Source organism: Pyrgilauda ruficollis, unplaced genomic scaffold, assembly GCF_017590135.1.
Source record: "Pyrgilauda ruficollis isolate IOZ18807 unplaced genomic scaffold, ASM1759013v1 scaffold178, whole genome shotgun sequence".
NCBI lineage: Eukaryota > Metazoa > Chordata > Aves > Passeriformes > Passeridae > Pyrgilauda > Pyrgilauda ruficollis.
This window is the reverse complement of record NW_024516764.1, coordinates 66,439-83,214: the sequence shown is the minus strand read 5'-3', so window position 1 is coordinate 83,214 and position 16,776 is coordinate 66,439. Positions and strand designations below refer to the sequence as shown.

The 16,776-nt window shown below is 34.6% G+C and overlaps 1 protein-coding gene across 2 annotated transcripts in view; it reads right to left on the bottom strand.

The window, feature by feature from the left end:
• The window catches only part of ATP9B (ATPase phospholipid transporting 9B (putative)), a 153,692-nt gene that overhangs the window by 73,043 nt on the left and 63,873 nt on the right, over positions 1–16,776 (bottom strand). For both annotated transcript variants that reach the window (XM_041464291.1, XM_041464292.1), the window contains exons 8-10: positions 16,410–16,504; positions 9,532–9,612; positions 3,013–3,088 (exon numbers count right to left, since the gene is read on the bottom strand). In XM_041464291.1, coding sequence (XP_041320225.1) covers positions 3,013–3,088; positions 9,532–9,612; positions 16,410–16,504 — 252 coding nt within the window. The remainder of the gene's footprint in view (positions 1–3,012; positions 3,089–9,531; positions 9,613–16,409; positions 16,505–16,776) is intronic.

Below are 16,776 nucleotides of genomic sequence, written 5' to 3'. Positions count from 1 at the left end.
CTGCAACTCAGGTACATATTCCTTTCGTGGGTGTCAGTGATGTAGCTCTCTGAGACTGACAGGGTCAGTCAGTAATATGTCAAGATAGCAGTGCTAGGTTGACACAGAACACTTTGTTACAACCTACAAGGGGTTGGAAAGGGTCTAACAAGGTCCCAGTGAGTCACACATTTGCTTGGCTTAGTAACACATGATGTCCAGGCTGCTTAGAGAGCACTGGAGAGAGCAGCCTTTCAAGCCAGACAGTACTAAAGATGTCATACTGAAGAGTCTTAGGGTAAATGAAGAGATGTACAGGATACATTGCAGGGTGGAACTCTACCCTCCACTACCTGGACTCAGGCCTCAAATCCCTTTTCTTGAACCAAAGTGCAATAGTAATAGAATTATTGGGTTTGCACAACATCATAGACTTTTTCAGTGAAAAATACCTGTGTGTAACAGAACTGTGAACCTCAACAGTGAGGACACTGAAATCAGATACAAGTGTGAGTGAGGTAGCTGTCTACAGAGTAGAAAAACTGCACACTTTCACATACTACAGGCTGTTTATTCTTCTGTTTTCATGGAATCCTAGTGTCACTTATCTGTAGAAGCTGTGCACAAGCATATTTTTCCACTAGATTTTTCAGATATAATTAAGGGCTGTGACCGATTTTACTAGGGGAGAGAATGCAGAGGTACCTGCAAACTTCTGTAGGCAGAGTCCACCTTTCATATCCTTCCATGGCAGGTTTAAGCAAGTCAGCTTATATATGTTTATAATGCAGTCAGACGGTGACCAGCATTTTTATTAAGATTTTCAGTTGTCATAAATCTTGGAAATTCAATTATGAAGTCTAATTTAAAAAAAAACAAAACCCAAGCAAATTTAATTAGCTTATCATCAAGTGTTCTAACTTAGTTATGTACATTCAGCTTGGAAGTGAGATGGAAACAACTGAATGATGCATCAGTTATCAACCAGATCTAGACCATCTAAATTTTAACAATTTGCTAGATGTTTTACCTTATGGTCTTCCTCATGACTATATGCACAGTGTACCTCTAAGATATTATAAATGTCTTATTAGATAAGCAACAGACTGAAGGAAATAATTTCCTACTTTTTGCTAAAGTGCTAATCCTATCAAATGCTAAAATTACATCCACACAGTTCCTGAGTAATTCTTAAGATCTGGATTTTTGCCTTACAGGACAATGAGTACATACATGAGAGAAACACATTACCATGGTATTAAATTGCAGTTAATACATGAAATGAGGTAAGCGAAATGAATGATATTCCAAAGGTTAGATATAATTAATGCCACAAAATCAGTTACTGAAGGAAATTATTTTTGTCTGGTACCTAAATTCAAGCTAACTTCTATATGCACAACACAGCACAATTTTTAATTTCTTGATCACATTATTTTTCCCTTCAGAAGGGGTTGCAGTCTTGAAGAGCCATTTAATATTTTTTACTTTGTATTGTTCAGTGAGTTTGCCCTTAGTCTGTCTTAGTCTTATTCCACTATTAAAAATATGTCCCAACAAGAGAATTATCTTTTCCTATGTTCTTCCACTGCCATCATTAATAATGAGATAAAGTCCTTCATAAATAATTAAACTTTCACAAGACCCCTCAGATGTAAAAAACTCAAACTTATCCTAAGGTATAAATTTTAAGCAGAGCTGTTTCCATTAATATGGGTGCCAAATTTAGATTAAGAGCAATCAGTCAATAGCTACACTTCTAAACAAAATAATCATCTATTTTCATGGGAATGAAAACATGAACAGCTTTCAGTTACAATTCAAATATACTGATTCAGAATTAAAGAGTTTGCAAATGCATACTATTTGTTTGTAGTTTTCTTCCACACACAGATTTGAGGAAAAGGAAACTCAAACTAAGTTTCTACAGTATTGAAATTTATAATTCATGAGAAGCATCTTATTATACAAAGTTAAAGATCTTGGCTACCTAAGTTAAAAACCTGAGGACAATTTTAGGCATCATCCATTTGACCAAAGAGTTTTAGAGAGAATAATTTTCCAGTGCAATCAAACCAAACAACACTAAGAATCAAAGAACATGACTGAACATCTTTTCAGCACTCAGGAAAGGAGTGCTCAGCCACAGACTTCTTTTCTACCTCCTCAGAATTAATCTCTTCCCTACATCCTTCCAGCAGGCCCCTCACGGATATAAGAAGTCTTCATAGTATGGGCTAACTTTACAGTTTTGCTGGAGACTCTTTTACTTTCTTCCCATTTATTGGCTATTCCCAGTTTTTCCAATTCCCCATTCTTAAATTCTAGTTCTCTTCAGAAATCATGCCCTCTCAATTCCTTATTCTCAGTCTTCATGCAGAAGAATAACCACAGCCCTTTTGACTTTTTTTACACAGAGGAAAAATTAAAGAAAATAGATTTCTGCTCTAAAAAAAAAAAAAAGTTACAATGGCTTAAAGTCTGAATAGAGCATCTAGGTATTAATGTGTACTCATTTCTAATATCTGGGACATACATGAAACACTAACAATATTTAGAGCCCAGTATTTTAAAATTACCTCGAAACTTAACTACTCTTTCTGATTAAGACTTTGCCTAATAGAAAATACTAATCACAAAGTATACATAGAAGAAAAACTCCTAAAAAATGCAAAACCACCCTTGGTTTTCAGCAGGGAAAAGCATCCACTGTGACTGAACAGAGCACCTTACAATGTAAAGTTTTAATTAAATCAAAAAGGTCAGTGACGTCAGTGGGCTACAAGAGACTGCACTACTGAAAGATCAAAATTTAAGTTAAAAAACCCCCAAAGCTATTGAGGAGGATTAAAAATGTACGAAAATATTTCAAGCAGCATGATAAAACCAATGGGAAGGCAGAAAAGCAACAGTTTAATAGCCTGGAAGATAAAAGTACTTTACAATGTGAAATATTAAAGGCTTTTGAAAAATAAGGATGCATTTCCTTGGAAGTATTTAGATACATTAGCAGCTTTGTATCACAGCACTTACCCGAAGCAACAACAGTGCTTGCCCATAATGTATTTTCTATGCTTAGGCTTTCATGAACTGCAGGATCACTGTCTTCCTGTTAAAAATAAGAGCAACTAATAAGTGAATCACCATCACAAGAAGTTAGGAACCAAGTCAAACCATCTGAATAACTGACACAGGATGATTGCATCCTTGTGTCAATCACTGTATAATAGCATTCGTTGCACATACACAGATACAAATAACTTTCTAAAAGTGAAATTATGTTTGAAGTTCATATTACTTCTATATAATCATTCTAAAAGAACTAGTCAAAAGTATTTTAAAAGTAACATATTTCTTTCCTCAGATGTATCGAACTGCAGAACAGTACGTTATAGTATCCAGTGAGTTATGAACACTAACTTCCAAAAATTAACACCCTGTTCTGTATTTAAATCATGTATAATTCATACAGTAAGTTATGGTCATCATCATTTTGCACCTGACCATCATAATAAACTTCAGGAAAAAATATTGCAACTTTCAAAATGAAACATAGGCTTGTATTATCTTACCACATACTTACAAAATATATACTCCTTGGGAAAATACTTCCAACAGAAAACTGTTTCCATGATTACTTTAAACATCCTCTTTTTTTCTTCTCCTCTCTCCTCCCAAGCAATAATGATGTGCAGATTGTAAACAGACAATCTCTCATAATCAATTTGGAGCATGTACAGATTTGTTACTCATTAGCAGCTGTGAAATGTGCTGTTTACAACTAAAGGAAACTTTAGGAGGTAGGATAATCAAGTGTATTTGATCAAATTACATATTGTCGCTAAACATTTTGCAAGAAAGAGGAGATGACTTATTTATCAAAGTACAGAATAAATTCTACATATTGTCAATAATCAGCACCTACGCCCATTTTTCATCTCTATACAACCACCAAGCATGCGACGAGCTGCACAGAAATTTCTGTTTCTAAAAAAAGAAAAATCTCCAATTAAACACATAACTTTTTGTGCATAGATCAAGAGATCCCAATATAGCAAGGAAACTATAGTTCTTACTCTCCTAAGTGAGGAAAAATTGTTACTTGAGAAGCATTCTGTCAAAAACAGAGGGGAAGAGAGGGAGGATATGGAATTAGCCCTAAGAAGAAAACCACAAATTTTGAATCAAGACTTATATTCTGATGATTTTGGGATTAGCTCAGTTGGTTAGGGCATGGTGCTAATTATGCCAAGGTTATGGCTTCAATCCCCATTATGAGTCACTCACTAAGATTTGGACTTGATAATCATTGCAGGTCCCTTACAATTCAGAATATTCTGTGATTCTGTGAAAAATCATTAATGTTCTATAAGATTAGCCTTAAATTAAGAAAAAGGAGAATTATTTTTGGTTCTTACCTCAGGAATTAGTACTGCAAGAATTATTTGTTATACTCGTACATCTTAATGCCTAGATTCCTGGTTTGATTTACAATTGTTCCCAAATTATTTGGGTTCTGTGATTATTTCTTGTGTTTATTCCAAGTAGACAGTAAAAAGAACTGGAAAATGTTCAAACAGAGCCATAAGGGAAGTCAACATAGCCTACATACTAGATATGACTAAAAAAACCTGACTTCTAATAGGGAATAAGACAGGCATCAATGAAAGCACCTAAAAAGGGAGTATAGATACTGCTTATTTTTACCAAAGAAGAAAGAAGTCATAAATAAAGTCAACAAAATTGAAACAACAGGCAATCATTCTTAAATATGTACTTAGCCTGTGTAACTTCCTCCAATTTCAATGTTAAAAGGTCACACACGTTCAAGGGTGAACTGGGTAAGTTTAGAGAAGGAAAATTCATTGCAAGTTACTTACAGAAAACAGCTCTAACTCAGGAAATTTCCCACATCTTGTGTTAAGAGACAGATGGTTGTTTTGAGGAGGTACTACCATGTCCTTATTCTTATAATACTTGTATTCTGCTTCCCAGCACTCTGCTTCTGGCTATTGTCAAGAACAGGATACTAAGCCAGGTAAATCTTCTGTTTTACCTTATTCTTCAGTTAGCAGTTTGTAAGATTGAATTGTGAAACTCTTCCATATTACAAGAAGAAATCAAAAGCCCTGCAACGATCGTGCAGAGCTGACAACAAGGTCAGGAAAAAGTCATTTGTTCAATGTCTAACACTGCTGCAAGATTTAGTGAAATACCTTCTTTTAGGTCATTCAAAATAGGAAAACATCAAATGAGCTCTCTCTTTCCACTCATGCTCATCCACAGAATGGTCTGCCAATCCCTTATCTTCTGCTTATTTAATTATGATACTTTCATGTCTTTATGCTCTCACCTAACATTTTCAGCTTTCTACAGCTCATTTCATTTCCAAAATATCACAACTTCCATGCCCAAACAGATGATGACTTACCCTTATTTTTCTTTTGTCCTATGTTACTCAAATGAAAAATACAGGGTGCATTTAAGGGTTATGAGTTTAGCTGTTTTACACTATTTTTATTTGTACTTCTAGAAAGACAGCAGGGACAGATGAAGCAGGGAAGGACAAGGACTGCATTCCTGAGTGAGACCAGACCTGTGTTAAGGAGATATTTCTGCAAATTTTCTGACACTAACAGAACAATGTATGTTTCAGGTTAAATGAAAGCTATCACTTGCTCTTATAGCAGAAATTTGACATACAAGGGCTTCTTTGTCCAGCTGACAAAGTTTCCACTTAAGGTCTGATGGGTTGAATTTCATTTGGCAGCTATATGTTTTTTGGTCTTTGAGTTCTGAATTTAGTTCATTACCAGAAGAGTGGAGTTCAATATTATATTCAAGCTTCATATTCAGGCTTAGTTTTTTAATCTGTGAGCAGCATTGATCATAGAGGTTTAAATTGTCTATAGTTTCTTTTCAGAAATTAGTCTGTAGCTCTTGCATGTACAGAGAAATGAAAGATGATCAGTGAAATAAAAATTGAGTACAACCCATTTTCAGTCCTTCATTATTAATTTCATAAAGTCCTTTCATGAATTCATAATACAGCTGACCAAGGATCATGACAAATTTCAAGGAGTCATTTAAAAAATTTCAAAGCTATAATTTTTTAGAAATTTTTGTAAAAAACAAGAGAGGTCTTCGAGACGAAATACCTAATCCTCGAGTGAACCAGTGTACCACTTCTATTTGACCTTTTCTATCTCTGTTCCTGCATGACAGGATGCACTACAACAACCCCCATCAACTTTTGTAGGAAAGTGGAATACACATTAATTTACTTGAATCACTGAAAGAGATTCCTTCCCCAACACAACCCCACAGTTAATTTTTCTGGCTATGTTCCTTTTACTGGCATGTGTTTTGGACAGGATCAGATTAGGTTCCATACACATTAGCTCCCTAGTTAAGTTGCCTGTATAGTTGTTAATGCTAGCATAAAGGAAGGGGAGTCAAAAGGATTTGCAAAACGTAATGCCATTCTCTTCAGTGGCAACACAAAAGTAAGCCAGATTGAAGTTAACATAACCATTGCTTCAAAACAGGTAATTCTTTAACAAACATGAAAAAAAAAAAAAAACCTTAATGTTCTCTCTACAAAAATGCAAGGCATACCCAAGAAAACATCTGTATAATCAGCGTCAGGCCAGAGATTCTACTCATAAATGAATACAGCTACATGCACCAGGTTTTACATCAGGGTAGGTTTATTTTAAACATCAAACAAGATGCTATATTGTAAAAAATTATATATATTACACAATATAGTTCTGTATCATGTGAAAAGAAAAAGATTATTGAAGTAGTTGAACTCAATGGCATTTGTTTTCTAAGATTGCTATTAGAATCTAAAAAAATTAAGATGTATTTCCAAAGTATATGAAGAGACTATGGGGACAGAACAGAGCTGCAATATAGAAGAAATAAAAGGAAAATATTCTTAAGGGAATAGTGAAAGTAACCCCCAAATTTAAACAAAAAATAGCCAAGGTTAAAAGCAAGAGAGACCTTCCATGATTCTATACAGAAGTAAGCAAAGGTTAAATAATACTGGCTATGCCAATACACACTGATGTAACGCTCTAGAATACTCTTTAGGCTATAACTGGTAAAAGCTGTGTTAAGAAGTATGGTTACCTTTTATTGTCTTTTTACAGATTTTCAGCATTAATAAAATTGCTCCCTCATTTATGAAGCCTGCAGAGGAGCATCAGACAGAAGAGAAGCTCTAGAAGTTACATCTGCACATAACATCTGTTTTTATATATATATAAATATATATAAACATATATTCATTATATATATATATATATATATATATATAATCTGTTGTTCTGTACACCACTATTAAAAATAAGCTCAGCAAAGACAGGGATGATGCCCTCAGAACAAACAAAACTACCTCATAAATTTCCACAAAACACTAATTTAGCTCATCTATTGTTTTTTTGGTAGGCTGTCTAGTAAATGTGAAAGGAGGAGAGGAATTAATTAATGCCATTATTTAAGGTCAGACATGATCATGTAAGGACACGCACTCACTTTCATGCACTGACTGCATATCCAAAATCTATGGAGAGCAATGCAAAACCACACCAAAATCTATGGAGGACAATGGAAAACAACTTCATGTGAAGCTAGTAGATATCACTAGAGTACAGCAAATCTTTTATGCCTCCTGACATGATTATGCAGGTGTTCTGCAAAAGATATCTTCTGTCAGCTCCCAGGTTTTTTGTGGAAAGATTTGTTCTTAGACCTTGCTCGCTCATAAAAACTTCAGCACTGTGCTCCCAAGTTTCTGGTTTGGTTTATGGACACATACTTTTTGAAATTATCTAAGTTTGTCTTTTACATTGTTAGTACTCTGTCTCCATAATGGGGGGAAAAAAAGAAAAAGAAAAATCAATGTGCTATTACCCTGTCAACCTACCCTTACAAGAATTCTTTGAACATCAATGCTTAAGTAGAAAAAATGTATGCATTAGCATCACTAAACACACTAATTTTTTTTTTTTTTGCTTTAACATAAAATAGAAATTAGAGCCAAGAACTGATTTATTGTAAGAAGCAAGGGCTCACAGCAGAAGCAGAAAGATAAATCAGTAAACAAGTGTCCTAAAACAGCATTTCACAATGCAGAAGTTACACCACTAACAAAACCCAACCTCTGAAAAATCTCTAGTGTGATTCACTGTGAACCAAGTTTGAGGGCAATGCCCTCAGATGCTTTAAACTGAACACTTTCAGTTCAAACTATCCTTGCTACTGAAGTACTCAAAAAACCATATAGGCAATCCTGAAACCATAAAGTGCACCACAGTTATTTACACACACCAGGATATTTGAATTACACTGCTCTTATGACGTGTACAAACGGAACCCACAACACAAATTACTGTGATGATTTCCCAATGGCTTAATTACTTATATCAGAGTTCTTAAAAAGATTCCAAGGAGTTCAATATATATGTAGTAAAGTACACACTTAGCCACTGAGAGGAATAATATGAATTTACAGCTGTTAATAGAAGTTTCATTTGGACAATTAGTCAATACAAAGCTTAAGTAAACACTGTTGCTTACTGCTTTAGAAGGTGTGAACAAATGACATTTACTTTGTAGGCAGCATGGACTATGCAACTGGTATAAATTGGTCTTCAAGAGCCAGCAACTGCAATATCTCATTCATCAGTGTATTTACAATTGTGAACTGGAATTCCAATTACAAAACAAAATCTATTAACAATTTGAGTCACAGGTAAAAACCCTTCTCTTTACCTCCCCAGCAGTTAATTCTCTCAAATTATTTTAGAAGCAAACCATCAAGAAGAATGAGTCTAACACCACTGAGTTTGGCTGAAACAAACAGAACAATCACTATATCTGCTAACATAATGCTACAAAACTGTAAATCTATTTTAAAAGAAAGAATTACTACCTATTAGGACACTGCTTTAGAAGGTCAACTTTAGCAGGCCACCTTTTGAAAACAACAGAAACAAGACATAGATATTATCACAATGTTATTTTCATAATTAGTTTTGAATATAATTAACCATGGAGAAGAGATTCAATGCAAAGCTCCCATAAGTAGCTTTTAGCTTTTTTTACATTTTGAGAAAACTGAACTTTGGAAGTACAGCAGAAATGCTATTAAACAAGGCAGACTTTTATTGCACATAAACTAGCAGATGCATTGTCTCAGGCTACTGCTATTATTCAACTCATCAGTTTTTGACATATATGAACAATACATCAGAGCCTGGAAACAGTATACTGTTCACAGAGTTTCACATAAAAAGATTAAAGTGATGTCAATCAACAAATATTCAACTCTCCAATTCTGATTTTTTCAGATATTCTTTATGCATTAGTTTTCTGCCGTACATGTTTAACAGGATATTTTTTATATGAAGTATTGCCGTGGCAGGAACATAGGAAAACATGCTGTAAAGCCAAGGAAAGATCTGGTACAAAGTTGACACTACATGTACGACTAAGGTATTAAAGAGGAAAGTAGAACAGGTATTTACATAGACTACTTACCCGTGTAAAGGTCCCCTCAAAACTGTGGATATCCAGCTGCGGCTTCTGAGCATAAACATAAGCATTGATTGAAAAGAGATCCTGTAAAACAGAATAATGCACTTACCATTACTTAAATATAATCATTTATTTTGAGGACTTGGTAAATATTCCAATTGATTACCCCCACCAACCCGCCCCAAACTAAGCTTACACAACTTTTACAGAACTAAGAAACATGGTGTTTTTTTCCAGTACATCCTACTTTAGAGGAATCACTTTCAATTTGATATCCTTAATGTGCTGATAGTTCAAAAACTAAACTGTTTTACATGTATGAGTTAGATATTTTTATCTAATTTCTTTTAACAGCCCCATTTTAATTAATCATAGTGTAATCTTACAGTATTTTCCAGATATTTGTCCTTTTCAAAATAAAATGGGAGGGAGAAGGGCTGATTTGTTTGAAGGTTGGGTTATTTAATGAAATAGGAAAAAAAATACTTTTCCAGCAAGGGCAAAGCCAACTGAGTACAAAAGGCAGCAATGAAACAGATTTGAGTTCTCTTGAATGCTCCAGCACCCCGGTGAAAACCCCACAAGAAAACCCTATCAGCCTCAGGAAAGCCTGACTACATTAACAGGATTATTCAAATCTTTAAACTCAGGGATACATCAAAACTAGTGTGATAAAATTTGGTCTAATATATGTGGTACCACTACTCATGACAGCAAACAATCCCCAAATGTTCCTACCCTAAAACTACGAAGAATATGAAACACCTAAGACAGTACAGTAGCAGCCTCTATAAATAGATGGCAGTATACTATAAAGAAAAGAAAAAAAATCCTAATAAATCTGATGATTGTTAGACCTTAAGAGTTGTCCCTAGAGGCCCAGGGAGGTTCACCTTAAAATTCTGAAACAATTAGTTCATCAAATAATTGTTCTAAAACATCCACTTTCCACATTAAAAATACTACAGACTAAAACCGTGATAGAAAGGAATTTTTCAATCACAAAAGCAAATTTTTGGTACTTTTTAGGTGGTAAGAACCAACAACAGCAAAGGGATTTCAAAAGGAGTTGAGCATTCATGCATGAATACACAACAGTCCAATTTCTGCTCTGGAGAGGAGCAGATGCCTGATACCAACTCCCAGTCGATCTAAGAATTCCAACCTCTGATCAAACGCAAGGTTGTACACCTTCCCACTCTATGTACCATCTAATTATTTGGGTTATCTCTATCCCTTACTACCAGATGAATCTTGCAAAAGGCTAATCAAACACCATCTCTGGGGACCAAATTACATGCATATAATACCCTGCTCATGCTAGCTAGAATGTGCTGCCTTTCAAAGCAGAATTAATTTTACAGCCTCTTTCATGGACATAGAAATCACAACTTGGCTCAAATGCTACTTTTAAAAGTAGGCCATTATTTTTTCCCCATAATTTTGAATGCAAGAATGTTTCACAATTTGAACAGTAAAAAAATTAACTAAAGGTGCAATTGTCTACCTGTGTTAATGTCTTAAAGCCCAACATATTTATATCCTTTATTATTGCCGATACAATAGCTAGATTGATGAGTATCACTATATTTTTGCTTTTCCTTATCAAAATGAATGCTTTCTTAAAAATGTACATTTATGAAATATGTTTGACTTTAATTTAACAATGTCTAGCCCTATAAATAATAAATTGTGTTTATATTCTGCAGACAATAAATCTTTCATAGCTTGCAAAAAACACACACTTTATATTTCAGATGCTTTTGAAAACATGAATGAAATCTGAACACTGAATCTCACAACTTATCTTAAACCACTAGACATTTATTGAAGTCTATCACACAAAGTTCATTCATTGCACCCTTGTTCTTCCAACCTACTTTCAACAAGTTCACGAGAAATAATTCATATGAAACTAATACACATGTGGTGTCCTATATCTTCATCATTCACTTCTCTTCAATCTGTTATCACCTACAATTTAGCTAATCTAAGCTATTATGTGCTTTATTATGCAAAGAAAAATAAAGAGTCTCTCAGTAGTGGATAACAGAAGAAAACTAATACCACACACATGCTCATATACACAATAAAAACTGCTAGTGAAATGCGTCAACTTCTTTCTTTTCAAAGAATGCCTTAGTGGGAAGCAAAATTAAAATAAAAGAAAGTAGAAATATCCACCTTTTAAAAGTGAATTAGCATTTGTACAGTAATATATTTTCCTTGGTTCTCATCTATTTTTTTCCTACTGTGATCTTCTCCTTTGTTTCATCTGAAATGTAAAAATTTCTGTCTACCTATCTACACTCCTTTGGTGTCTTTTTATGTTTTAGTTCCCCTTTTGTATTTCTGATTTAACACCTAAATTTGTGTTTTCTTTTTTTTTCCTTTTTGAATTTCAACTATGAAACAAACTTATTTATCTTTATGAAAAACTGAGATCTGTACATTATTGGCATTACTCTGAAATTCTACATGCTAGAACTGGCATAGTATTCCAGAAGTTCATGGGGATTTGTTGTAAAATTAGAAAGACCTATGCTCTGGGTGAAATCTAGAATGTTATCCCATTGGCATTTCATTCATGAGCAGTAGAAAGACATAAAAGCTTATTATTTGAGCTCAGCAGATTTCTGAAGTATTTTTTTCATTATTAGGGTAAAGAAAAGAGCTAAAGATTCTTATTTGCTGTAGCCAAGTGTTCTGTACTCCAACTGGACACCTTTCTCAGGCCAATAAAATGTAGTTTTATAATCAAGGTAAAGAAAGAAAAATTTGAAGAATGATCCAGTTACAGAAGACATATATCCTATGAACTCCATTCAACAACCAGGAACAGGAAAGGTTACTGTAATACAAAGATGTTTTTTCACCAAGTGCTGCTTTTCCAGTATGGAAGCTGTGCATTTCTCCTCTCAATGTCTTGAAAGAAACCATGAGGGTGACTTTAACAAGGAGACATCAAGATTTGTAAGCAACAGTACATGTAAATATAATTTCTGCTCACTAGGCAAGAAAAAACCTTGTTCGGTTATGTCATTGCTTTCCCTTATACAAAAGCGTGGGAAAAAGAAATCACTTTAAACAAAGGACTTGATTCTATTATTTTTAGAAAAGGCAACTACTTTTTATTAATGATTTAACGAATGGGGGATTTGTGAAACTCATCTTCAGTAAAGACTTATTTTCATACTAATACATTGCACTGCTGATTCACTGAAGCCAAATAGTTTTACTGATACCTTCAATGGAAACAGTATTCTACACCTAAAATTACATCACTTTTAGGATGCAATAAGGTCAAATGATCTCAGTTATTTTCTTACTCAAGACAAAAAAAACCCCACATTTGGGGATTGTAACAGCTCTAGAATAAAAAAACTACATGAAAGACTTGAATCTCAAGTATAAAAATATTCTTATATAACAGTAGATGAGTTTTTCTTAAAAATTTATATGCATTTAATTATCTCATACATAAAAATAACAATTGAGAAGAATGCATTTCAGTCTTCTACACTGCAAGTCAGAAAATGACTTTGTGATGGTACAATAACGAAAATCCTCTCTTTTGCATTTCACAATTTAAAAATTGCCACAGTTATCAATAACATAGAAAAATCTCCTCTATTAGGTCAAGGGCAACATTTGTTCACCTTACTTAAAGATCATTAAAATACATTCTTAATCATAACATGTAGTTCATTGCAAATAAAATTGCCTTTGGTTCAATAAAACTAATTAAATGTAAATGGTATTGTTTACTGCCGTATGGATCTTCTGATATAAATCAGCAAGTCACCATTTATTGAAAATTACAGTGACCTCACTGCTGCTAATAAATATAGCTGATCACACAAGCTAGAGAAGAATGCCTCCGAACTTGTGTATTGCCAGAACTGTCCCACCTATAACTATGAAACTGCAAGAAACCTAATCCAGGTGTTACCATTTTTGCTGCTCAGCCGTCATTAAGGGACTTGCTGAAATTTTAATTCTCTGATCACATTAAGTGCTTTAGAAAGACAACAAAATCTGTACTGATCATCTTGGTGGTATCATCTGTTCTTTAAGAAAAGCTCTGAAGGTCTGCAGGTTTGTTTGTTCTGGGTGCCAGAGTGGGTAGGATTACAGTGCTGCTCTGGTGACACGGCTGACAGCTCATGCCAACACAAGATACTGCATATTATTGTAATTTGAGTAAAGGTTAAAGCATCTTTGCAGAAATCTAAGAATTATCAATGTGCTTTTCCACAGGAAAGGAAATAATATTCTGTGATGGGCACTGAGCATCATTTTTTTGTGCCAGATTAAAAACCATTTACATTTGGGTGCATTAGGCTACCACTCCACCAAAGTAAGTCACAGACAGACGGGGCTTAGGAGTGAAGCAGATATATGACATGAGCACTGCAAGCAGTCTAAGTCTTTCTCGGAGCAGCCATTTAAAATTTGCTCAATGAAGAACCACCAAGTGTAAGTGGTTTGTCCAAACCCCATAGCAGAAAGACTTGGAAGTGTTATAGTTTAGTTGGCAGGAAGTATTACACCCAGTATCAGTCACTTCAGGATGAAATGTCAGCTTATGCAGACAAAGCCTTGTGTGGCATCTGGTAAGCACCAATAACTGAGTGGTGTGAGAAGGGGCAGAGGCACATCAACTGCTTGTGGCTTTCAGATGCTGCTGGTAGCCAGGAAAGGTGTGTTAAGTGGAAGCAGCTCCTGATTAACCGCACTTAAAATATGACTCAGGTTATCACCTACAGCTCAAGAGGGAGAGTATAAAGATCTTGCAAGAAGCCCAGATCAGTTAGATGGAGGTTAATAGCCTAAGTGGAAACAACTAAGGAAGAAATGGTTACTATATTGTACAGTTGACCCCTCTATATTGTTTCCAAGATGCACAAATAATTTCTTGGCGATATCTTGCCTTCCCTTGCCTTCACATCCAAAACAACTACCACCTGAAGCGAACCTTCGTGTCTGCAGGAAGATGAGGCTGCATGGCCCACCATTCAAATGAAGACATCCCAACTTCAATCACTTTTGATTTACTAGACTAAAAAAGTACAATCATTTAATTCTCCAAATCATACTGCATAGATTCAACCATAATTTTGCATTATCTCCATAGATGCCTAATGCTTTATTTATGAAGTCTATTGATAATTTTTTTTTAAACAAAGAACATAATATAGCAATTAAAATACAAAAATTTCATGTTCCTCCTAACATGACAGCTAGAAAGGTAATTCCATGCTTTCTTCCTAACAAGAAGAGAAAAACTTTAAACATGGGTTTGAATTTTTCAGGGGAAAAAGAAAAGTTAATGCAAAAGGTTTTTTTTCTTTTCCAAAGGATAATTCAGAGAAGCCTCTGCATTATAACTCCAGATTTCATCAGCCTCAGTAGACCAAGACTTCTAAGTTCAGAATATCAAAATTATAATCAACAAATAAAACTCTGAGGCAGTGCTTTGCAGAGTATTTGCAACTGCAGTCAGTAACGTTTCCAAAAAAGAAAGACAAAACATAACACCTAAGTTGAATACAGGAGTAACTGTTGGAGAAGTACTACTAAATTTAAAAAAAAAATTAAAGCTAAATAGAAAGTTGACTGTATATTAGTCAAACACATTACATATGTCCCAAATTTGTATATTATTTTCTTTTAATGAGAAAACAAGAGAAGGCCTTGATAAAATGTTAAAAACAACAGAGAAGCATTATTACAAACACTAAATGCAACTGCAGGTTACAGAATATTTGTTAAAGTCTGTTCTGGCACCAGAACTCATGACTTGAAGCCTGACTTGGCATATCTGTCTGGCATTACCAACCTTTGGTTCCAAACCTTGTTCTCAGTCCTCTAAAGTGCATTTGCAATGTAACGACTTCTTCCTTCTGTCACTTGTGAAGCCAGTAGTCAGAGAATATGAACACAGGAGAAAACCTCTCCTTTTTACTAGTATGACTGTGGCAGCAACTCTATTTCTGGAAGTGTAACTGCAGAAGTCTTGCTAAGATCCAGCAGATAATCTAATACTTTTGCTATTGAGATGGAATATAAACAGTCTTCCTAAGGTATATTTTCCTTTAATAAAACACCTAAAAGATTTAGTGTAAAAACACCAGAAATTCTGAAGAGGTGAATTTCCACAAGCTTGTCACTTGAGTACGTTTTCAAAGGAGTTTCCTAATAATAAGCCAACTCGCTGGTATAACAGAAAGCTTTCCCAGTACAAGGGAAACAATTCAGCTTCTTGTAAAGGAGACTTTTATACAATTTTACATTTGCTTTTGTAGGCATATGTTTATTTTGGATGTGTATATATACATACACACACACCTGTGATCCTTTTCATGCTTTTAGATCTACTCGTGACACAACGCATGTATGCACTCAAAAAATACCCACATTCAAGCCACTCTTAGAGAGCCCTGCTTGCAAAAACTGGCACATTGCACCCAGTTGAATCAGAAAGAATGGTGACAACAAAAAGCACTTAAACTTCCAGCAGCAGACTATTGTTTTCCAACCTCACAAGTAAGTGATTAAAGCAATGGTTCCTGAGACAAGAATAATTTGTACTTGCAGTCTAACACTCAGTTGAAAACACTGTAACTGTGACTTGCTTCTGGAGAGTGTGAATCTCTGTGTGGACAACAATGAAAGCCACTAGGCTGAAAGATGAAAATCCAGTTCTGACTCAGTTTCTTCTCAATGCAAAACCAGGAATATTTGTGTCTTATTTATTGTAAAAAATAAGGTTCTGGTAACAGGTATCTTTCAACACTTACAGTAACTGTAACAATCTTTTAGATAACAGATATAAATGCACACACAGAAGATAACTTAAAAGCAAACAGAATGCTTACCCCTAAAGCTGGCAATCTTTGTGTGCAACTGACAGCAACCTTCAGTTTCCAGTCTGTTTCTCCATCCAGCTGGTCAGTTCGAATGAAACATGAACCTTGAAGTTACAAAGAGATATCAAACTATTATTTCAATTTCAAAAATTCAGTTTGGGTTAAAAACATGTAAAAGAATGAAAAAAACCAAAATTTACAACCGGTTTAAAATAAATGTGCAGCATATAAAAGGATTGGTATTTTGGAGCGTCTGTGTGCTCTCTTCCAGGAATGCTTTAGATATCACACAATTGCACCATTTTTTCTCATAAAATTAGCAATACATCTGTTTATGAATGGAGGTAACTTCTGTTTTACAAATTTCTTCAGTGTT